At 37.7% G+C, this 25,089-nt stretch overlaps 1 protein-coding gene across 2 annotated transcripts in view; it reads left to right on the top strand.

Annotated features, from left to right (window-relative positions):
* CDCA2 (cell division cycle associated 2) overlaps window positions 1-22,487 on the top strand; it is a 47,235-nt gene extending 24,748 nt beyond the window's left edge. Inside the window, exons 9-15 of one of the 2 annotated variants that reach the window (XM_057310200.1) lie at window positions 408-492; window positions 950-1,200; window positions 5,664-5,712; window positions 7,215-7,303; window positions 8,245-8,382; window positions 18,350-18,521; window positions 21,132-22,487. In XM_057310200.1, the coding sequence (XP_057166183.1) occupies window positions 408-492; window positions 950-1,200; window positions 5,664-5,712; window positions 7,215-7,303; window positions 8,245-8,382; window positions 18,350-18,521; window positions 21,132-22,351 (2,004 nt within the window). In that variant the 3' untranslated portion in view covers window positions 22,352-22,487. Of the gene's footprint in view, window positions 1-407; window positions 493-949; window positions 1,201-5,663; window positions 5,743-7,214; window positions 7,304-8,244; window positions 8,383-18,349; window positions 18,522-21,131 lie in introns of both variants that reach the window. The other variant, XM_026518972.4, reaches the window with a different exon arrangement.
* The last annotated feature ends 2,602 nt before the right edge of the window (window positions 22,488-25,089 follow it).

Below are 25,089 nucleotides of genomic sequence, written 5' to 3'. Positions count from 1 at the left end.
ATTCTTATACCTATAGATAGCCTGCCTCATTTGATACCATCTGTGGTATGTGATAACTCTAGCCGCTCACATTTTCCTTGTCTTCATTTGCCAGATGAAAAATGATGGAATGAATTTAGCCTATGGATCTCTGTTCTTTAATCTTGGCCTAAAATACTATTTACTCTGTTATGGATCTCTGTTCTTTAATCTTGGCCCTAAAACACTATTTACTAAAGTAATGTTTAGGGCATCCCATTTTTCCTGTGGCTCATGTCGTTAAGCCAGAACAATTATGAAAGTAAATGTAATCTGCAACACTATATAATATCTATCCTTGGCAGACAGGGCTTCAGAGTGGCCCCTTTAGTGACCGTGCATATGCATTTATATATGTAAGATTATTCATTGATGTTTATTTTGTTTAGGAACACTGTGACAATCTCTGTGATGATGGGACTCATCCAAGCTTAATCTCAAATCTTGCAAACTGTTGCAAAGAACAAAAAGCAGGTAAGAAATTTACATTTGTTTTGAAGCCTGAGGATATAATTTTTTTCTGAAATATCTGATCTAGTATGTGGTATTTCCAATGATCTGCTAAATGCTTTGATGCTTCTCACATTACATGGGAATGAAGCATAGTTGGTTGGAATCTCTTTGGAGAGCCTCACAGTTGGTCTGTCCATTTCATCTGCCCATTTGTGCTTAATGGTAATACTTGTAAAGGAAATCGATATTCCAATTTTGTAAACTTCTAAGATATTCATGCAAAATTTACTTTAAAATCTATTATCATATTTTAGAACTACTGCTTACCTTTTCCACTTTGAATTTCTTTTTTCTACAAACTGTATTTTCTATTACACAAATAAGAGGTGAATCTAATCATGTTAGAAGATTCTAGGATATGCATTTTTAGATAAAAAATATAGCCTAATTTTTTTATCTACCCATTTATTACCTATAGAAGGTCAAGAAAATTTCAAAGTGCCAGCTTTTCTAAATATCAGGAAGAGGAAGAGAGTTACTTTTGGAGAGGATCTAAGCCCTGAGGTGTTTGATGAGTCTTTGCCAGCAAATACTCCGTTGCGTAAAGGAGGAACACCTGTCCGCAGAAAGGATTTAAGTAGTATCAGTCCCCTGCTACTTGAGCAATCACCAGTTCCTGTGCAGTTGCAGTTATCACAACCAAATTTTGATGACAAGGGGGAGAATCTTGTAAGTGTGAAAAATGTGGAACAAACTTGCTTCTATTTTCATCAGACCTCACCTGTTTTGTGTGAACAATAATTATGCTTCGAAATCATGAAATGGACTAAATGATATATCATGGTATAAATTAATGCTTTTTTCTAGATAGTTTTTTCCCCCCACCCTGTGCTCATCACGACAGGTGCACGGGGTATTAGCCATGTTCTCATAATTGCATGACTCCTTGTACATAGCATATTTCATGGACCCTAAATACTGTTGACTGTAAGATGTACCATCGTTTTATGTACCACCAAGAAAAGAGGCTGGAACTTAAGCTATCACACACCATGAATTGTAGGATGTACTCAGATTTCAGAGGTGTGAAGATGTGAGAGAGCAGCAACCTTAGAACTGATACACTGTACATATAAACTTTTTTCCTCTAAGATGAATTTCTGTAGGTAGAATTATTGGATGAAAAAATAAGAATTTTTTTTACCTTTTTGATAAATATTGCTGAGTATCCAGAAAGTATACCAATTTGGACTTAAAGGCAGCATAAATGGTTTTCATTTACCACACTTGATAAACCTTGCATTTTAACCGTACTTTTTTTAATAGCTTGATAGAAAAAGATGACTTGAAAACTTTTAGTTTACTAATGAGGTTTGAACATTTTTCATAGGTTTATAAGCCATTTTAATTTCTTCTCTAGAGAATTGTCTGCTAATCTTTACCCATTTTTGTATTGGGACCATCATTCATTCTCACCCTTGCCTATTACACTTTGAAATAAAAATATTCCACTTTCAGCCAAGGTGGAGTAACAGAGACCTAATTTATGTTTTCACAAGAAACAACTAAGAAAAAAAAAAACAAAACAGAAAATATACAAAACAGTGGTTCTCAGACATTGAACATCAGGAAGCACAGGATAGTAATCCCCAAGAGGGGGGTAACAAATGAGGCAAGCTGTACAGGAACTTACTGCCTGGGCTGGACTTCCAGGCCACAGCACAGGAAGGGTTTACCTTGGTGGAGCCTGACAGTCTCCATGAGTTGAGAAAATGGAGCTGGGGTCTGGGAAAGCAAAGGAGGCTAGAACTCATGGCAAAGGACAGAAGAGAGAGCTGCAAAGAGAGCTCTGGAGATCTGCAGGGTGTCTCACTTGAGCCTGTAGCTGAGTACTGGTCATTGTGTGCTTGTGAATAAACTGCCTGATGCCAGGGAAAGGGCTACCCAAATGGAGCAGAGGGAACAATCCCTAGATCTTACAGAGGGTCAGGAAGTGTTCCCACCAACCTGAGTGATAGAAAAACCGTATAATTCAGAGGGCATCAGATGCTTGGGAGAATATTGCCTCACTAGTAGAACAGAATTAGACTAAAAGCCTGGCAGAGCTTAAAAGCAAGCTTTGAAAGGACACAACTTTCCTCTAAGTGACTTTACTGCATTGTATAACCTAGCTCAAGAACAGCAAAACCATCCAGTCAAATAACATTAAATTCGAAATGTCTGACATTTCAATGAAAAAGTAATAGATGTGTAAGAAAAGATGCCCCCTAATTAGGACAAAAATCAGTCAATAAAAGTAGACCCAGAAATTACACATATGGTAGAATTTATAGACAAGGGCATTGAAAAAGATACTTTATCTTTCGTATGTTCAAGGAAGTGGAGGAAAGATTGAACTTGTTAAGAACGTGAAAGATACAGAAAAGATCCAATTTGAACTCTGTACATTATAGCTGCTGAAAATTATAATCTTTGGGAAGAAAGATATGTTTAATGAGATTAATAGCATATTAGAAACTGCAAAAGAAAAGATTAGCAAACTTAAAGATGTAGCAATAGAAATTATTCTCCACAAAAGAGTAAAAACGACTGAACAAAAATGAGCAGTTGGTGATCCTGGGACAACTTTATTTGGCATAATATGCATGTAATTAGAGTCTCCAAAGGAGAGAACAGATCAGAACAGAAAAAATATTTGAAACATAATGGCTGAAAATTTTCCAATTTGATAAAATTATAAACTCGCAAGTCCTGAAGTTCAAATTCGCAGCACAAGAAACATGGAATAGTACGCCAAAGACACATCATTACTTAGAATCCATGATACATGGCCTGCGAGGACCTAGAGGCAAAGACTGGTGACATAAAGAACAACAGACATGAGAGGCAGCAGAACTCTCATTAGAAACTGCAAGACAAAGGACAACGCAACAGCATTTGCTCGGAGCAAAAAACCAAAACAGTAACAACAAAATTTGTCAACCTAGAATTCTATATCTAGTGAAGCCATCTTTCAAAACAAAGGTGAAGGACAGGCTTTTTCAGACATCTGGAAGCTGAGAGGAATCATTGCCATAAGGGGTTAGCATTAGAAGAAATGTTAGAGGAAGTCCTTTAGTCAAAAAAAAAAAAAGGCTCCCGATGGAAATCTAACAGAGGAATGAAGAGCACTGAAGCTGCTAACCCATGCTGGGCAAATGTAATAGACTTTTTTATTATTATTAAACTCTAAAATATTCTCTAAAGCAAGGATAACAATAGTGTATTTGGTTTTTAACATGTCAGTAAGTATACAACAAAAGTAACATGGCATAGAGGCTGGGAGGGGGTTTTAGGCTGTACACAAAGTGGTGTGAGTTAAACATGTATGCTGTAAACCCTAAACACTACAAAACAACAAAAATGTGTGGGATGCACTAAAGTAGGCTTAGAGGGAAATAACTGAGGCCTATATTTCAGCATAAGAAACATCTCAAATTAATGATCCCAACTTCCACTTTAACAGACTAAAAGCAAAATAAAGCCAAAGTAAACAGAAGAAATTAATAAAGATAAATGCAGAAATCAATGAAGTAAAAAACAAAAATAGAGAAAAATCATTGAAATAAAAAGATTATACTTTAGAAAAATAATATGAGTAAACTTCCAATCAGACTATTCTGAGAGAAAAAGAGGAAATACTTAAATTACCAATATAAGGATGGGCCGCCTGGGTGGCTCAGTCCTTAAGCGTCTGCCTTTGGCCCAGGGCGTGATCCCAGAGTCCTGGGATCAAGCCCCACATTAGGCTCTTCCACTGGGAGCCTGCTTCTTCCTCTCCCACTCCCCCTGTTTGCGTTCCCTCTCTCACTGGCTGCCTCTCTCTCTATCAAATAAATAAATAAAAAATCTTTAAAAATTACCAGGGGTGCCTGGGTAGCGCAGTCGTTAAGCGTCTGCCTTCGGCTCAGAGCGTGATCCCAGTGATCTGGGATCGAGCCCCGCATCAGGCTCCTCTGCTGGGAGCCTGCTTCTTCCTCTCCCACTCCCCCTGCTTGTGTTACCTCTCTCACTGGCTGTCTCTCTGTCAAATAAATAAATAAAATCTTTAAAAAAAAAATTACCAATATAAGGAATGATATGTGACTTGACCACATGTTCTAACAGGTTTTAGAAGGATAATACAGATAAAAAGATAATAAGGGGCTATTATAGAAAAAAAAAACTTAATGCCAATAAATCCAACAACATAGATAAAGTAGACACATTCCTTGAAAAATACAACCAAATCTCACACTAGAAGATATAATTTACCTCATTAGCCCTATATCAACTGAAGAAATTTAAGTGGTAGTTAAAACCTTCCCACAAAGAAAACTGCATGTCCAGATGATTTTGCTAATGAATTCTACTAAACACTTAAGGAAGACTTAATTTTATGTATACTCTTCCAAACAAATTGAGGTGAGAGTAATTCCCAGTTCATCAATGTCAGCATTAACCTGATACCATAATCAGACATTATAAGAAAACTTATCACTTCGTGAGCATAATACATAAAAAGGTACTACATCATGACCAAGTGAGATTTAACCCAGAGATGCCAAGTTGGTTTAATATCTGAAAAACATTCTATAATTCACCATATTAACAAATCAAGAAAAACCATAGGGTCATTTCTGAGAAGAACTCTGAGCAAACTGGTAATTAAAGAAAATTTCTTCAAACTGACAGGTTTTATTTATGAAAATCCAACAGTTACTATCACTGATAATTGTGTGGGAAAGAAAAGATTTGACATCTGCATTTATATTGCCATTTTCCCTGAAGTTTCCCTGAATAATATTGAAATGTTAGATTGTGTTTATTAATGGAATGTCCCATTTACTTTAGAATTAGGACATGTGATTATAAGTAAACCAAAGAGTAACTTATTAGTAGATCTTTATGGCTACTTCCATTTAATATTTTATTTGTTGGACTGTAGTTAGTAAACATAGTTTCATTAAAGATTGGTAAAGATTATAAAATATTTTTATATTTAGTATTGTTTTGCTTTGACTTTTTTTCTTAATCTTTTATTGATTTTCCATCTCTATGCTTACTACAGTTCCACTTAGAAAAAGAAATCCTTATTTATTTTCTATTGGGTACATTACATGTCCACTGAATTTAAGGATGTCTAATTTCTACTCTTGTTTTTCTTTGTTTAGGAAAATATAGAACCTCTTCAGGTGTCATTTGCAGTTCTGAGTCCTCTAAGTAAGTCTTCAGTCTCTGAGACTCTTTCAGGTAGTAACTTTTATTTATCTTAAAATTAGATAAATGTCATTTTCCATATGTGTATATATGAAACTAACTCTTAATTTCCTTTTAAAATTTTATTATAACAATGTGTGCTTGGTCTAAAAAAATATATGTAGTATAGAAAAGCTTATAAGAAATCTCTTGGGGGGCGCCTGGGTGGCACAGCGGTTAAGCGTCTGCCTTCGGCTCAGGGCGTGATCCCGGCTTTATGGGATCGAGCCCCACATCAGGCTCCTCCGCTATGAGCCTGCTTCTTCCTCTCCCACTCCCCCTGCTTGTGTTCCCTCTCTCGCTGGCTGTCTCTATCTCTATCAAATAAATAAATAAATAAAATCTTTTAAAAAAAAAGAAATCTCTTGGGGAACTGGGTGGCTCAGTTGGTTAAGCGTCTGACTCTTGATTTCAGCTTAGGTCATGATATAAGGGTCGTGAGATCAAGCCCTGTGCATGGCCCCACACTCAGCAGGGAGTTGGAGCCTGCTTGAGATTCTCTCCCTCTCCTTCTGCTCTTCCACATGCTTGTGTGCTCTCTCTCTAAAATAAATGTCATTAAAAAAAAAAAAGGAATCTCTTGTCCATCCAGGTCTCACACCTTGTAATCACCCACAGTTAACTTCCATAGATGGTATCCCCATTTTTCAAGTCCTTGCAGACAGTGGAGTTGCCCTCTCAACAGTAATCTCCTCGTGACAGTTGGCACAACTGAACAATGTGAATCACAAGGGTCATTTTTCAGGGTCTGGAATTGTTCACCAACATTAAGTTGGCCTGTTGGGCACTTGCACATTTCGAGTCCCTGGCTTCTTTGTGATCATATCAATACAAGCCAGGACTTGGATGACAAATGTCATGGGGACCATTATTCATGTCTCTCCCCTGACAGAAATCCCTTAGTGGCTTCTTGTTGGCTGGAAGACACAAACCAGATTCACTGGTATAGAATCCAAGACCTGGAGTGTGAAGTTAGAGCTAAACCTGGAAGTGTAGTCTGTCACGTTCCAAAGCCCATGCTCTTTTGCACACTGTACTGCCTTTGATTTACACCATTAAAAGTGATCAAATGAAAAATTTACCTGAATTTTGTAAGTTATAAAAATTATTTTCATGATCATTCTAATGCCCTTTATTGCAATTTCATTGTACAAAATGTAGCTTGGAATAAATGGACATGAGTGAAAATATGGTATTTACTGTAATGTGATTTCATCTGTTATCTTAGTGTTATATGGTATGCATTCTCCATGGAAAGTGGTGAAAGTTTCTGAGTATTCAGTAAACTTAAAGTTTTAAAACATGTTTTTGAATCTCAAATTTATTCTTGGTAATTATTTATGTTTAGATATTATATTATGCTAAAAGCAAAGGTGCATATCCAAAACATTATCCAGTATATCTGAAAAATGATGGCTCTTAAAACTTTTTGTTAGCTACCCTAATTTTGCTTGTGTCTTCTTCAGGCACTGATGACTTTAGCTCTTCAAAAAACCATGAGAAAATAGTTTCCCATAAAGTTGGTAGAATAACACGGGCCTCTAACAGAAGAAGTGTAAGTGTTTGTATTTGGCATAATGTATTTGTTTTTAAATCTTGCTATAGATTTTTTTCTTGTTTTTATGATCCCATGATTATGGGTAAAATCTTGATTTGATTAAAGTCATTGAGAGCAAATACCTTACCTACATAGCATGTATATAACCCATGGTAATGCTCTTTTTCTGATTTGATTTTAATTCTGTTAGTTGGAAGAAAAATACAATAAAACAAGGTGCTTTCAGAGTTTGTGTTAATGTAGAAGGTAATCTGTTTGGAACATTTATTTGGGATATATGTGGTTTTGTGAATTTTATTGAGGTACACAATGGAAAAGAGTAGCGTGTAATTAACAGAGCCAGAAACTGGCATAATTATAACTTTTTACAAAAATATTTCATTTTCCATTTTTTTTTTAAACACTGGGTTTTAACTATGTTCAGTAGGAACATATCTCCCATTGAATGTCTTTTCCTATGTCATTAAATTAGATAAAATTGGATCTTTGTCTAAATTCATAAATATATAATATACCATTATGGGGCTTTTAGCTGATATTGTTGGGTGATAAACTCAGAATTCACATTTAGGTAATCTAAGTGCATGTTTCTCCCCCCCATAACTCAACAGCAGTTAGCTGCTAAATTGTAGATGCTTAGTAAATATTTGATAAAGAAATAAATCAACTAATTTTAAACTTTTTTTTCTTCCTTAAAATAATGGACAGAGTGCATATGCTTCTGGGTCTATGTTTAATAAGATCAGAAATTGGTAATTACTCTTCTCCCCCATTCGAGTTTAAGATGGTTAAAATACTTCTAATGGAACTTGTGAATTAAAAGGAACTGGGGTAGAAAATGTAGCAGCAGTGTGGGAAGGAAAATAAATGTGAGAAACATACATCAAAATGAATTTGCTTGTGTTTTATGGTGTCCCTCCTTTAAATTTTCTTTATAGCAATTGATCACTTTCGCAGAAGAGAATGTTTGCAACTTACTTAATACAGAAGCCCAGCCTTGTAAAGAAAAGAAAATTAATAGGAGGAAATCTCAGGAAAGGAAGCGCACAGGAAGAGTGCTTCCTAAAAAGAATCAGGTAAGTGTGTCTTTAAAGATGTAATAAGAGTAGAAGTGGTACCTTTCTTTGTTGTATGATCAGGAAAGCATGGAAACAAAAATTTTCCAGTTAACATTAGACCTAGATCATAGAATAGAAAGGGCCAGAGGCAATTATATACTCAGCTATAATTACCCGAGGACCGTTTTTGTATCTTCTTCATTGTGTTACTTACATTCAGCATAGTAAAACGTCAGCACTCAACTGTTAAATTAAATTGATTCTTACCTTTGAATCTAATCGAACCCCACCCTATGAGAGGACTCCTCTAATTTCTTAGGCAAAGATGAGGTGCCATCTACCACTTGTTTGACTTCATTTCAGCCAGTGGCTGGATCTCTTCCCATATTTAAGGAAGAATTTAGAAACTGGCTCTTCATCTTCTTCAACACTTCAAGGCCTGTGCTGGCTCAGGTGACTTCACGATCTCTTTATGGGTAGCTGATCTAGCACCTTAACTCAGTCACCGGACCCCTGACACTGCACTGACCCAGACCTTCCTCTGCCATTCCCCACAGCTTGTTGCTACCAAGACCTTCCCGCTTTTAACAGTACACACTTCTGTGTCCCATTCTCTGACCCCAGCTGCCTCTCCAGCCAGCGTTCTCACTCCCTCACTTACCTCTTCCAGTACTAACGATCTTCCAGCTCCTCTGCGTACCCTCCGGCATTCAGATAATCCCGTCGTTTCCTGCGTTTCCTCGTTCACCCAAAACTGCATGAGCTGTGTCACCAACTCTTGTCAGTAATGTCCATCCTGCATCCCTGTCATTCCACTTCACCTCTCGATTAATCCACCACTGTCCCCTCTCCCATCTAACATTGCTCCTGGAGAGAATCACACAGGTGTTCCTATGGTGGAAACATAGCTTCAGATACTATCTGAAGTCTGGTCTCACTTTCTACCTCTTCACTTGAATTATTTTTCCAATTATTTTTCCAACTCCAACTGATGTTGAGTAACTTAGTGACTAAAATCTACCGCAGCCTGAGGTCTTGCCTCAGCAGCTTTTGACATAACAGAGAACACCCTTTACAGTCTCTGTTAAAGGTCTATTTTTTTTCTACCCACGCTTAATTTGTATTACCCAGAGTTCTACTCTTTGCCTTTCTAAATTGTGTTTATTCTGGGTGATGTTATAGGCAGCATGGTTGATGTGTCCCAAATCTTTCTGATCTATAAACATAATGGCCCAGTAGACTTCTCTTCTTAAACCATCCTACAAGCACCTCAGATATCAACTTTTCCAAAACTAAACTCATCAATTTTACCCGAACACCCCCTCCCCCCAAAACAGTCAGTAAACTTCCATCATGTTTCATGAAACAAAAACTGGCTTGAACATGGCCCGAACATCTGCAAGTCAGCAAAGCCAGAAGAAACCAGACATTTTCCTGGTTCGGTCCCTCTTATAGATCACACGCTTTTGAAAGATCCCCTTGCTGAAAAAAATACACGAGTTCATTTTTATTCACTTTATTATTGCATCAGAAATTGGTTTTCTTCAGACTCTTTAAAAAACACTGCTACAAAGAATATACACATGCTTTTTGACATAAAATCAATAGCCAGAAAGTTCAAGGAGGATTGAACATTAAGGTTTGTTTCAACCCCTCCCAGGACCCCATGGAATGAAAATAATTGATATAATAAGAAGACTAGACTCAGAATAGCAATGAGAAGAGGTAGGAAGGGAGGAGGGATATTAAGCAACAGACGACAGCCTTCAGTGAATCTCTGCTAGACAAAGTGGATGAGGGCACATTGACAGATGAAAGAGGTAGATTTACAGCCCAGAATATGCTCAGAAGGAGTCAGAGAGACATTGGGAGCCAGCCTGCACATTACGATCCCAGGAGACACTGGGCCCAGTATTGGCAGGTCCAGTGGAAGGTGAGAGTGGGAAGTGGTAATGGGAAACAGAATAACTGAAGTTTTGTACATGAGACCATTTGTACCAGTTGGCACCCCACCCCCTCTCCTGCCATGTTCTCCCATCTCAGAACAGATGTTGTCATGTAGGTAAAAGCCCTTATTCTGGCATTTGGAAAGTCCCATAGTCTTGACAGCCTGCTCTCGCCCCAAAGCAAAACCTACAGCTGAGACTCCCCATTCTGCCCTGCCCCACCCTGCCAGTAGTATTTCCCTGCAGAAAAGAGACTGAGCTGGAAAGCAGAGGAAACTCTCAGACCAATTTATCCAATCTTTTCTTATGTAAAAATCAGACAACTGAGTAGAAACCAGAGTTGAAAGATCAATATTTAAAAGTTGAAAAGCTGACCCCAGAAAGAGAGATCATCCTGGGGATGGAAGGAAACTTTATTAAAAAAAAACCAAAACTGACATACTTGGATTTAAGAAAATATTATCTGCATAAAACTGAGAAGAGGATGCTATAAAAAAGGAGCAGAGGAAGAAATATTCATAAATATGTAAAATTTAGTAGTTGGACTAGAGAATAAAGGGAAGTCTTCCAGAAGGTAGAACAAAAGAGAAACAGGCTAGTAATAAGAGACATGAAAGCTGCATGTAGGAGACTACGTAGGGGCCTCAGAACAAGAAGATGGAATGAGAAATTGTCAAAAGAAGGGCATTTCCAACAGTGGAAGAAAGGAGTCTTCAGGTTATAAGGGCCTACGGAATGCCTAGTACAATTAAAAAAAAGGCCAGGACTTCAGCCTGTCAGTATGAAATTGAACAATAAGGATAACAAGAAAAGTGGACTTTTCCTCCCAGGAAACAAGAATCTGAGTAGTATCAAGTTTACTAGCAGTCTGAATGCTGAAAGGTAATTGAACAGGACCTTTAAAGTTTTGAACGAAACTTGATTTCAGCCCAATTCTCTGTACCTAGTCAAATTCAATTAAGTGTAAAAGGAAAAATAAATACATTTAGACACTCAAGGACTCTGAAAGTTTTTCTTTGGATATTACTGGAGGAGATACTCTAGCAAACTGAGGAAGTAAGCCTAAGGATTCAGAACACAGTGGATCTAATAATACAGGAGAGCAGTGGAAGATCTCTGAACATGGTTGTTCATCCAGCCTAGAAGAGCAACCAGTTGCAATTTGAGCAAGAGGAGAGGGTGCTCAGGATATGGTCTCTGGAGAGAAAAACAAAAAGACTTATGACTGAGAAAGTGGAAGGTGTGTCATATAAGAAAAAAAGAAAGGTAATTATACACCTATACCATTTCAAATAAAAGTCCGAGTATAAAAGTTTTGAGTAAATATGAAGCAAACGTTAGTGTGATTTCAAGCAATAAAGGAATGTAAGGAAAAGTATGTTTTCTAGTGCTGGGAGTCATCTACAGGGGGCGCCAGAGGAAAGGAATATGAGCTTTGTCCTCGGCGGAGCAATGAAAAATGTTTACACAGTCATAATGTAAATGCTATTTGTTTTCAACTAAGGGCAAAGCCTTAAGAACTTGACTGTTGTGCAAGACGGTCTAAATGTAGCTACTGGTAGAAAGTGAAAAACGGGTAGAAAAGATGTCAGTGAGGGTGTTAGCATTCAGTATAAGGGCTTAACAGTGCACATTCTGCAGCCAGACAACCTGGGTTCTAAATTCTGGCTTGACCACTTCCTACCGATGGAATGGAAGGCAAGATTCTTGATTTCTCTATTGATTCTAAAATAAAAGTAATAATGGCACTTAATTTATAAGCTTGTTGTGTGCATTAAATGAGTTAATACTTATAAAATGCTTAGAACAATGTCTGGCCATAGCAAGCACTATGGCTGTCATTATGATTATCTTACGGATTAGGGATTCAAGATACATTTTGAAAGTTGATGAAAAGAAATAAATTTACCTTTTGACCCAGCAATCTCATTTCTAGGAATCTGTCTCAGATCCAGTGACAAAAATGCAAAAAGACGTAGAACAAAGTAATTTTTTGCAGTATCCTTTGTAATACAAAAAAACTGAAACACTAAATGTCCGTCAGTATGAGACTGGTTGAATAAACTATGGTGTGTTGACAAAGTATTTTGCAGCTGTAAAAATAGTGAAAATTTCCAATGATGGAATGATGCCAGGATGTATTTACTGTTAAGTGAAAAAAAACACGAGGTGAACAATAACATATATAGTAGGCTTCTTGGTACTGAATTGTGACCCCACCCCCCCACCCTACCCCCAAAATACTTTTGCATTGAAACCTTACCTTGAGCACCTCAGAATGTGACTATATTTAGAGATGGGCCGTTGATGGGGTGATTGAGTTAACATGAGGCCGTTGGGATGGTCTCTAATCCAGTCTGACTTGTGCCCTTATAAGAGGAAGTTTGGACATAAAAGGAGATCCTAAGTGCGTATACACTCAGGAAGTAGACCATGAAAAAGGCAGCAGGAAGGCGGCCATCTGCACACCAAAGAGGGAGGCCTCAGAGGAGATCAGCCCTGCCAGCACCTTGGTCTTGGACTTCCAGCCCCCAAAACTGTGAGAAAATAGATTAAGACTGTGTAAGCCACCTAGTCTGCGGTGTTTTTACAGCAGCCAATATGACAAATGAATATACTATGTTTTATCAAGAAAATAGGAAACATTAAACTCTGTGTGTGTGTGAATGTGTGTATATACTAATACACATAAAATCTTTTCATGAAAGTGGGAGAGTAAGCCAAAAACAAAAACTGATTACCTCTAGGGACAGGGGACAGAGGCGGGAATAGGAAGGACTCAAAGCTGCACTTTATTGAGCATGTTTTGTACTTTCGACGTTGAACTGTGTCAGGGTTATACATGACTGTGAAACAAGTCAAAATTATGAAAAAGAGAACAGTCCTTAAAATTTGGAAATAAAATGAAGCAAATTAATCTGGGTACCAGGTTGGTGACTTGACCTCACAAATAATTCTTTCAAACCTAGAATTTAAAAAAGTCCTTGTGGAAAGCATCCTAAGGACAAGAGTGACTGCAGAGAGAGTGAGCTTAAACAGTATGAAGACTCCTGTTGAGAAAGCGCAATCTAGAATAAAGAAAATAAAGGTTTTTATGGGGTTTTTTAAACTGTCATTAGGAATCCAGACTTTACCCTTAGACAAAAAATAAAAATTCAAATTCAGAACCTTGTTAGGCCAAATTTGAATTGGAAACATCAGTATGGACTCATGTTTTTTCCTTTAAAGAGATTTCCTAGCTCCGTCAAGGCTTAGAAGCAATGAGCTCCCCTGGAACCTAGATTGCCATTTCTGAATACCATTTTCAACTAAAAGGGATCAAGGTTCCGGAGTGAAATGGTTGCTTTTGGGTTTATGAACAGCATATGTAGGAAACAAGCCTGGGTTGGTACCAGTGTGCAATGAAGGAAGTTTAAGAAACCACTGGAACCATGGGGAAGGACCTCAAATCATCTCAAAGGGGCTCCTTTGTCCGAAAGGTGGGACAGTGTGACTATCAGAAATAACAATTGCAGGGCACCTGGGCGGCTGAGCTGGGTAAGCATCTGCCTTTGGCTCAGGTCATGATCTCAGGGTCCTGGGATCAAGACCCGCATCGGGCTCCCTGCTCAGTGGGGAGTCTGCTTCTCCCTCTCGCTCTTCCCCTCCCTGTGTCTCTGCTCTCACTCTCTCAAATAAATAAAACCTTTTTTAAAAAATAACAATTGCAGTGGATTGAAACACAGACTTCAAATAGGAAAAAACACTTCATAATAGTTAAAAAATCTTAAAGGTGACCAACCATTAGAAGCTAGCTAGGACACCAATTCGGTTTTGTGAAAACTAGAATATACAGGAGTTCTATTTCAGGGAAGCAAATAGTTGATGAGGGGAAGTTATTTATAGGAGAATTTCTACTAATAAGTAAAAAAGACACGTTCATGAAAGTTGTTGATCATGGGATAGAAGGCTGATGGGAGAGCCAGAATGGATGGATTGGACTGAACACCTGAGCCCATCGGTCAATCACAATGTCACAGGGGAGAGAACATGGTCCTTCCAATGCAATGAGGAAGTCTACAGGCATCCATGAAATGCTCTTTTCAAAAAAAATCCAAAGCGAATCTAATCAAGCCTAGATCTAATGACCAGTTTTAGGAAGTGTAGAGGAGAGGCAAAAATAAAGACTCCTTGATTGCAGTCAACCAAATCCAGAGTTTGGCTAATTCTCCGAAACAAGTACCTCAGGTTAGTCATCAAATAAATGGCGAGGGAAGAAAGATAGATTAAAAGATCTATCAACCAAATGAAATGTGTGAGGACCTTCTTGGAATCCTGATTTGAACAGCTGTAGAAAGACATTTATGGACCAATTGGAGAAATTTGATCTCTGGCGAAATAATAGGGAAAATTTGCTGTCTTTGTTCTTTGTGTCTAAGCTTTTTATTTTGATATCATTTTAGATACTTAGGCTGTTGTAACAAGAATTATGGAGATTTCCTAAGTACCCTCTACCCAATTTCCCCCAGGGATGACCTATAAAAGTTAGACAATATCACATAGAAAAATACCAACACAGTCAAGATACAGAACATTTCTGTTGCTACAGGGGTCTCCTCTTGCCCTTTTGTAGCCCTGCCTACTTCCCATGCCTGTCCCCACCTTAAGTGGCAACCACTAATCTGTTCTCCATTTCTTTCATTTTATCATTTCCAGAATGTTATGTAAATGTAATCACACTCTATGTAAACTTCTTGCGACTGGCTTTTTTCACTCAGTGTAATTCTCGGGAGATTTATCCAGGTGGTTTCGTGTATCAACAGTTAGCTCCTTTTATCCCTGAATGGTATTTGTTGTTATTTAAAAAAAAAAGGGGGGGGTGATCAATTTGCAATATATACCTCTATCAAGTCATTACATTATATACCTTAAGCTTAAATTTTATCTGTCAATTATATCTTGATAAAGCTGGGGGGAAATGGCATTGTAAAAGGAAAAAAATCAATAAAATACAATGCCAGGTAATAAAAGGTTTCATTTTCTTATGGAATAAAAAAAGGAACTTTATCTCTTAGGGATACTGCAGAATTTTCACATGAAATGGGGTAATGCCTGGGGTTTGCTTTAAAATAATCTGAGGGAAGGGGATCATAAGTGAATCCTGATTTCTATATGTTAGTAATTGTTGAAGCTAGAGGTTGGGTACCTGGGATTCAATATACTATTCTTCTTGTTGTGTGTTTAAATTTTTCATTATGGAAAGTTAAAAATACAACACTATGAGCCTCTTATTTAGAGAGATGGAGGTAGCTATAAGAACTAAAAATGGAACCAATAAGTAAACGAGGGGTAGGGAAGTACGTGCTTTTCATCGTAAGTTCTCCTGTACAATTTGATTTGTTGCCATGTACATGGATTATTTTTAAATAATTTTAAAGCTACGCACAGGAAGCAAGTTAAGAATTTGTGCAAATATAAGAATTTATGTCTGTTTCATGATCTCCTTCACTGAGAAGAAATATTGGTGATTCTGGACTAAATGGAAGCACTCTGGGGATAATACCTTCACTTGTCCTTTATCTGCCTGAAGTCATAAACCAACCTAACTGTTTGTAGATCAATGGCTTCCCTAGGATCCCAGTCATGTGCGGCTTCTTTAGTACAGTATAAGTAAGGCTTTTTTGTATTGGAGCAAATTTAAGTTTTGATAAGGTTCTGGCCTCTGCAGATGAAACCTTCTAATGGACAAGCAATACTAGATGTATGTTCATGACAGGTGTTTTAATCTTTCGTCTTGGGTGGTGTACTTCTACTGGTGTACTTTGGGTGGTGTACTTCTACTGGTCCATAAGAATGAAAAAGCATTATTAGTTTTTCATCATGTGTAGCAAATTTTATGAAGTTTAATGATATCTTTTCTTTTACATTTATTCATTCATTTGTTCATTATTCTTGTTTGTTGAGAAGTCATTATGTGCCGGGCACTGTTGCAGGTACTGGAGACATTTTATATGAAGAAAGATGTCCAAAATCCTACTAAAAGGGTATTTTCTGTACTATGAATCAGAGGCTATTCCAGAAGTTATAACCTGATGACAATGACCATAATGTATTAACTGTGTAGCGCCTGTGTCCCATAGAAATACTGAGCATAATTTGGTCTTAAAAATATTTTTCCCTGTATCAGTTCTCACAGTACTAGGAAGGAATGTAAAAGAAAGAGAACAGCCGACTCATAGCTCTTCTGTATATGGCTCAGGCCTTATTTTAACCATTTTGCTTATGTTGACTGAGTACTTGCCGCAGTTATCTGTGGTGTGGGCTGATGGGGTTCCCACTTTGGAGCGGAGGAGGTACAGAGAGGTGAGGTAACTTGCCTAAGATCGTAAGGCAATTTAGGGGGCAGAGGCAGGCATCGGGCACCAGAGGTCATATGCTCTCTTTGGCAGCTCATCCATGGAGCCCAAGTTAAGATTTTTCTCTTGATTTCCACATCCATTGACCAAGCTATCATTTCCCCAACTGTTCCATGGAATGTCAACAGATGTTCATTAAAAAAAAAAAAAATTTTTTTTAATAAAATAAAAATTCATGGAAAAATAGTTAACCCAGCATTTTCCTAATGTGTATGGAGATTATTTATACCGAGGACTTCTCAGAGAATTTAATGTTAAATGTATATTGTAAATCACCAAGAGGAACATTTATCTTGTACAGTTCTAAAATTATTTTTCCATGGAATGTTTTGTTTTGTTTTGTTTTTACAGGATATCTATAGATATCTCAAGGAACATACAGTTCTGTGCCGTTTTTGTACTCTTGAATCTCATCCACTCTTTCATATCATTAGTTTCTATGCTTTCACCCAAATGATCTTTCTTCAATGTAAAATCAAATGTTGTCACTCCCTGAATCACTGTGCAGTGACACTTCCTTCCTTTCAGATTCCTACTCATTGCGTACCAGGTTGCCTTGCTTACTTTATGGAGCGGTCTTGAAGGCCCCCTGTGGGCCAGGTACCCATCTCGCTCCATATAGAGTCTGTCATGGTTTACATGTATTACAGTTACCGTTAGACTGGGAGCCCCCTAAAGACCACATTCTGTTTGGTTTTTGTTTTCTACCTAGCAGTTAATACCTGTACATAGTGGTTTCTCAATAAATGTTTGAATGAATTCTATTTTCTGGGAGCTTTAATTGCTAAAAACATGTACCTTACGTTGACCTAAAGTCTGGTTCTCTCCAGTATTACCACATTGAGTGTATTTCTTTTTGCTCATAACAATACAACGTTTGAGTTTCCCCGAAGTCCTTTCCATGTGAAACTTATTTTTTTTTAAAGTGAACAATACAACGTTTGAGTTTCCCCGAAGTCCTTTCCATGTGAAACTTATTTTTTTTTTAGTTCTCAGTTGCTAACATGGCAATCAAAACTGAATTTAATACTACATTCCAGATGTTGTCACAACAGTTAATTTTTATAGAAACCCACGTGTTTTCCATCAGTTATTACCAGACCATTGTCCATCATCTTCTACTTGTGCTTGTTAACCCATCTTATTTTGACTACTCATTTTAATCTTGATTAAATCATCTGTTGTTAGAAGCATCTCAGGTAGCTTTGTGTCATCTTTAACTTTCATGTATACAACTGTTGTTTCTCCTTCCAAACCTATGAGCAGAAGACAGTCTACCATAGCTTCCAGTAGATGGCTCATTCTAGGTTAAACTCAAGTCAGCCTAACTGTATCCTACTTACAAATATCTCATGTCTTAAGTCTGTCAATTCTACAACATCTAATCTATCTTTCACTCACCCAGAACTTATTTTGGCAAATGTTTTGTGGAAATGTAGACCATTGATAACCATATAATCTGTAAATTCAGTTCTGCTTCATATTCTATTTGGCTTTGTGTAAGCTCCCCAGCCCCCCATGCCTGACTCAGAATTTTAAACAGCATAGCCGGTCTCAGGTTTTTTGGTAAGAATTAGTTAAAGGATCAAAATTGTGTATGGTGTGACATCTTTCCCAATTACGGCATTTTAATGTATTTCACAGGCTTTAAAAAGTTGCAGGAAGAAGAAAGCAAAGGGAAAGAAGAGCGTTCAGAAGTCTTTATACGGGGAAAGAGACCTTGCTTCGAAGAAGCCGCTCCTCAGTCCAATTCCTGAGCTTCCCGAGCTCTCGGAGATAATGCCTCCCACTCCAGGCGCCGGAAGGCTGTGTTCAGGTATCCTGTTCTTCTGTTGATGTTATATGTTCTCCACCACCTACTTGCTGTTGCACCCTCTTTTCCCTTTTTCCCATTCACTGTTAAGGAGCATACAAATAAAAATAACAGTCATATGACCATGAGAATTTTAAGGAAGCAGTAGTTTGTAAATTTTACCCTCTTCAGAATCTGATGGGAGCTCTGGATCCTCTCCCCAGAGAAACTAAGACACAAGATAGTGCGTATAATTTTAGGGGAAATAATTTCCTTCCATCCCTTTTCTTTTTAAAGCATTTTAATATTTTTTAAAGCATTCTGTTAAAGTAAAATGAATTCCGTGTGCTGTTATGGTCCGTCATGAAGAGTAAACAAGGTGATGGTTCAGTAATAGATAAATCTTTTATACTTATGGACAAAAATAGAAAATGATGTTTCATAACATTTATAAATTGAACTTAAAACAGTTTTGTTGGAAAGCGAAGATTAAGTCAGTTGACATACTGGTTAGATAAAAATTTTAGTTGCTTCTGTTTTTTAATGCCTGTGTTTTAAAAGTCACTAAAATCATGCTGAAATTAATGAGTATGTGTGCATTCAGTGTGTTAATTTTGTATAGAATAATTTTAAAAATAACTCTTTGTCGGTCATCAGAGATGTAGAGCCTGCATTCCATTTGCAACATATCTGTAGGATTTGTAATAGATCCAAGGACGAATAAGGTATATGCCACCCTTGACTGTTGGCTTCTACCTCCTTAACTTCTGGAGAGCACAGAGTTTAAACATACCCAGCTAGACCATCATCACACACACGCTGCTCCAGACCCTGGGCTCCAGCCACTGGGCATGGGCGGGGCTCTCCTGCCCCAGCACCTTTATGTACTGTCTTGGGACAGGGGGTTGGCCACCCCACTTCTTTTTAATCTGGCCTAATGCTGCTTATCCTTTAAGATTTAGCTCTGCTGGCTGCCTTTCCAGGAAAAGTCTTTGTTCACCTTACACCTTTACCATCGAGTTGGTAATGTTCCATCTACCTCCCTCCCCTGCAAACTGCAGTCCCCTTGAGACTGAAAACTAAGTCTTATTTCATTGTATCTCCAGTTCCTGACCAGAGTTTTTCCAAAGATATTTAAACAATGACTGTTAGTATAGGTTTTCCGTATTGCATCTTATCGGAGAATTTATTTTTAGAAATACCTGAAGGATTCTTTATCTATAACCAGTGGTATCATCTGTTATAAGGGTTTAAAGCAAAATCTTCCCTCCTTTTCCATTTTTCCCTGTCCCTTTTTGTCTCTCTTCCTGCCTTTATCCCTGTCCCCTATCTTTCTTCTCTAGCATGTCATTTTCATGAAGAATACATAAACATCAATTTGTAAAGTTGTGTAAAGAGCCCAACTGATATACTAGTTGGTTGCCACTGAGTGGACCCTATGTTAATCTCTACCTTACATGACCTGATTTTAAGTACCCAAATCATGAAATACTGGTTTTTAGATTTTTGGCTTAGCTGATGTTTTATATATTTTACAGTTCTGGTTTTGTTTAAAACATTTTTTATACTTAAATGACTGGCCAATTAAGAACCTTACTCTGCGATAGCAAGAGAGATGGCATCCAGTAGCATTGAGGTTTTGAACACGGAAAGCCTGAATTTTTTTAGGCTATGTTCCACAGCCTAAATTGTTTTTTAAGATTTGCTTATTTATTTGAGAGAGAGAGAGCACACATGGGAAGTAAGGGAAGGGCAGAAGGAGGAAGAGAATCTCTAGCAGACTCCCTGCTTAGCGTGGAGCCCAACCTCGAGCTCTATCTCAGGACCCTGAGACCATGACCTGAGCTGAAATCAAGATGCTTAACCGACTGAGCCACCCAGGCACCCCTTTTCTTTTAAAAAAAATTTTTAAAGTTGTATTTATTTAAGGCTGTGCTGCATAGCTTTAAAACCTTGATGATGTTTCTTTCATCTGTGTGATGTGACAGAGACACAGGACAGCCTCCACATGCCGTATCTTTCTGGAGTCTGACTTTTTAGTCAGATGGAGGTGGAAGGGGAAGATTTTTAGAATATTGAAGCAAGTATAGCTCTGTTTGAGAATACAGTGCAGTTGAAATCATATTAAAATTTTTAACACAGAGCATAAGACCTAAATGTCTTCAAAAGTACCCTTTTGGCTAAACCCTCAGATCCCCCAGAATTCCAAGTTTTCTTTTCTCTATTTCAGGGGAAACATAGCTAGAAAAGTTGCAGAAGCACCGTGGTGCCCATTTTCAGTAATTCATTTCTCGGGAAATGTGAAATGTGGCTGCCTCATGCTAATTAACCTTGTAGTGTGGAAAGTACATTAGAATAGAGGAAGCAATTTGAGATATACTTCTCATTTTCATGGTCTGAGATTATGTACTTTATTCACTCATGTATTAAATACATATTTTCTTAACCTGTGGCTTGGGAAAGAACTAAAAAAGAGCAGGATGACAGATGGGGCAAGTACAGCGTACCATTTGTAAATCTTGTGAGTTTTGAAAGCCTAAAACACAGAATAGGATATGGCACCTGTTTGATTTGTCGACCTTTCTTTCCATTGTTACTTTTTAGTGAGATTTAAACTTATTTACATGCCCTTAGATGATTTCAACTCCAACGGTGAACTTGAAGAAGCAAAGCTTCCTAAAAGAAAGACTCTTTTGCCCCAGAACCCAGAAGATTTGCAGATGAATCAAGGCTTTAATAAACGCGATCTGTCTGCATTCTGCGGCTCTTACACGAAAAGTTCCTTGTCGCTTATTAACGCTACTTTAGATCAAGATTTAAATATAAATGCCGTGGCAACTAATGAACATAAAACTATTCCAAAAGCAGAAATTAAGTCGGAAGTTGAGAATGGACTGAGAGCTGGCCCTGAGAGTGAAAGTGGTCATGTTTCTTGTGCTCCTGTGACCGCAGAGCCCTTGGCATCAGATGATGCAGAATCCAGTGCTATCCTGCCGTCCCGGGAATTGGCTGCTGCCGGTCAAAATGTGGAAAACCTTTTTCAAATCTTTAAAATTTCAGAAGATGTAAACATAAAGTATGAAAAACAGGATGACTTTTTAATAGCTACAGAAGGAAAACTGCAGCCCATGCATTTAATGTCTGACTTACAAAATGAAGAGGTCTTAAGTGGCAACGTAAAAGAAAGTAAAAGTCCGGAGGGAAGAAACTCCCTAGAAGGTAAAAGTAGCACTGGTATGAGTGGTGGAGAAAAGAAGCATAGAAGACGCTCTACGTGTTATTCCAACAGCCAGAGTTTATATTTGGAAAAAAATGGCAATCACAAACCTCCCTACATTGTGAGTAGCTCTCTAGAAATTGGTTTAGAAAATTCTGAACTGTATAAAGATTTATCGGCCTCCATAGAGCAAACCTTCCAGAGAACAAATAGCAAAACAAAAGTAAGACGTAGCACAAGGCTACGAAAAGATTTGGAAGATGAAGGGCTTGTATGGATTTCAGTTCCATTTCCTTCCACGTCCTGCACGTCGCAAAGAATGAAAAGGAGAACAATATGTACCGTTGACAGCAGAGGATTTGAAAGCCTGTCCCTCTCTCAAGAAACTGTGTCTTCTGGGCAGAAACCGGGTCTGTCGCTGTCCGTATCAGGTAAAGAAAACAGGGAGGGCCTCGCGGCCGGTTCTTCCAGTTTACCTGGAAAGAGGAGGAAGAGCCTCTGTACATCTACACTCGCAAATTCGGAAGATACTACTCAGTCCAAGTGCTACAAAAGAAGAACCTCTCTCGGCCAGAAGGGAGAGAGCTCTCTCAAGGACTTCGAAGCAGTCGGACACGTCCGGGAACTAAAGCAGTGACTGGCATTTCCTACAGACGTGTGGCGGCAGAGAAGGTAACTGTCTGTGCTTAAAAGTTCCTTTCATTCTGATTCTCATCGTTTGTTCAACTTCGCTGTTCTACAAGTTTCAAATAAAATCATTTGAGTTGAACCTATTTCTAAGTAGAAATAAGTGAATTTCTTCATTCGAAAGGGAAACATTCTATTAAAAATGTTCTTCTCTCCCCAAATAGTACATATTTACTGAAGCTTTCACATTAGTACATGTTTACTGAAGCTTTAGAGTCTCTGTTGTAAAAAAAAAAAAAAAAAACCACCACCATCTTCTAGAATTGACTCATTCTGTCTGCATGAGAAGAGTTTAACAAACAACATGGTAGAATTAATGTAATTTTACAAAAATTGAAGGGAATACAAGGTTAAACACTGTTAGAAAATGAGAAAAGATGTGTTTTTAAAATGCTGCCAAAAAAAAAAAAAACTGGTTAAAAAATGTTAGGAGGAAAGATGGAAATCATAAGACTTGTTGGTTTAAAGTTGAGAAGTTTTAATGATTTGCTTTGTCTCAAATGAAAATTGTGTATTAATAGGTTAAAATCAAAACCTAAACATGGCATTTTGGAAAATTCTTTCAATAATCAGAATATTATAAATCTAGCATTATAAAATGAATATATAGTTTATAAATAACTAAGGTGAAAGCATTTTCTCCTTCAAACAAGATTCTTACATGCTTTGTGGGGTGGGAGGTGAAGGATTGGTTTTTGGTGAAAACAGCAGTTTAGTTGAATCATCTTCCAGATCATTCCAATTAGTCACATGTAGGATTTATTCCAAGAAATCCCAAATTAGTAATTTGGGATTTAATTCATGGCTCTCCATTTAAAAATAACATTTTTTTAAATCCAAAAACTCGTAAGAAAGGGCCCTGGAAAATGAGTTTACTTAACGTGAAGGTGGTGGTAGATGGCTGATTTTTTTTTTTTTTTTAACATGGTCTTTTCCAGCAGTTCTCTTTATTTCACAATATCAAGTACTGTCACTTGTTTCGGATTTTCCAGTTACATTTCAGCAGCGTCCTCTCCTATCGCCGTTTTGATGATGGCAGTTGGAAAATCTAAATTGCTATATATCTGGAATATGTGAATGCACATAAATCATTGTATCATTAAACAATTGTCTTTGAAATCCTTTAAATCATTAAACTCTCCCGCTCCCTGATAGCAGAAACATGTTAACAAATAGAGCTCTCTATAAATAACACAACAGGGAAGAAAGCTCCTGCTGAGCGCCCATTTCCCCCGCCTCAGATAGAGACTATTTGTTACCTTCTTGGCACCAATAGGTCTGGAACTCCTGCTGCTAAAGACTCAATGTATTTTACATTAACGCTCAAAGTGATCCCCAATTTCTTCTGCTAAAGGGTGGATTGTTTAAAAAATTCTTTTATCTTTACACGTAAATTATTTATGGGCTTTTTTCTCCCCGTTTATAGTTTGGTATGGTTGGCAAATCACTACCACTGAAAACAAGCCCCCCCCCACACCAAAACGAAGCTTTTGGGTTTGGGTAATTTAAAAAGAAAAGAATAAAAACTTTCAGAAACATGCGATGTTTAGGGTTTTGTTTTTTAAAAGCTTTTGGTTCTCCTTTAATGTGAAGACTAAAACTACTGATCGTTTTTTCTCCCCTTTTTGCTGTATGATGATGTATAATCTCATGAGTATTTGAATTTTAAGAATTTCACATGCTTATTTTATTAAAATGTGCTGATGAGGATAAGAGAAACATTTGATCCGTGGGATTTTTTGGCTGGACTTTTCAAATGTAAAATTGTTATGTGGCATCTCCAGTTAAAAATGTAAACACTTGATGCCTTTTGCTGGTTTCAGGATGTGTGGGTTTAAATGTTGATATTTGTAAATAACAAATAGGCAGTTTTTCTAAAAAGAAGAGGTCCGAGAAATCAAAGCAATTTGGACATAGCTTTATCCACTGTCTCGTTTGTATCCTAAGATTTGTGAAAAGTTAATTATTTCTGTATTTGATCATGCTTGCTTGTTTTTAGCTGTTTCTTTTCATTATTGGTTGAATCAGAAACTGGGCTTCAGAAGAGTTTGTCCTTGCCTTATCTTTTTTTCCTGCGGTAACCCTTGACATTTTGCCTTGCCAAGTCTGGGGGTCTTTTGTTGCTCCTGTAGATGCTCGTTTGCTCCAGAAGATGGCAGCATGACATCTGGATACTTTACCTTAAGCCCGGGCAGCTCTTCCTTGTTGCTGTGGGTGCTTCCCTTTAACTTGTATTTTCACTCATTTTTATCACGAAAATGATATGTGTCTGTTGGAAAAAGTAGAGAACGGTATACAGTAGAAACTGTCTTCCTTCACCTCATGGGAGCATCCCGCAGCCACACCTGCCTCTTCCCAGCTTTCTGTGTAAACACTGTTAACAACTGGCCTGCGTCTTCCAGACCTTCGCCTGTGCAAACATGTTTTCTAACGGGACCACTGTAATGTGCCATTCTGCCACTTAATTTTTTTATTCAACAAAATACCATGACTAAACTTCCGTGTTGTTATGGGGAGCTCCTGTGCTCCTTAAGTCTTTTGAATCCCTGCATAGGGTTGTATACCCTGCACATCTGTAACTTAGTTAGCCGTCTCCTTACTAACGAATGCTAGTTGTCTCCACTTCTTTGTGGCTGAAAATTATGCCACGCTGAGCTTGTGTGCACATGTCCATAAGATAAAGTTCTT

This window comes from Ursus arctos, unplaced genomic scaffold (assembly GCF_023065955.2).
Source record: "Ursus arctos isolate Adak ecotype North America unplaced genomic scaffold, UrsArc2.0 scaffold_11, whole genome shotgun sequence".
Classification (NCBI taxonomy): Eukaryota; Metazoa; Chordata; class Mammalia; order Carnivora; family Ursidae; genus Ursus; species Ursus arctos.
The sequence above is the reverse complement of the archived record's forward strand: the minus strand, read 5'-3'. Positions and strand labels throughout refer to the sequence as shown.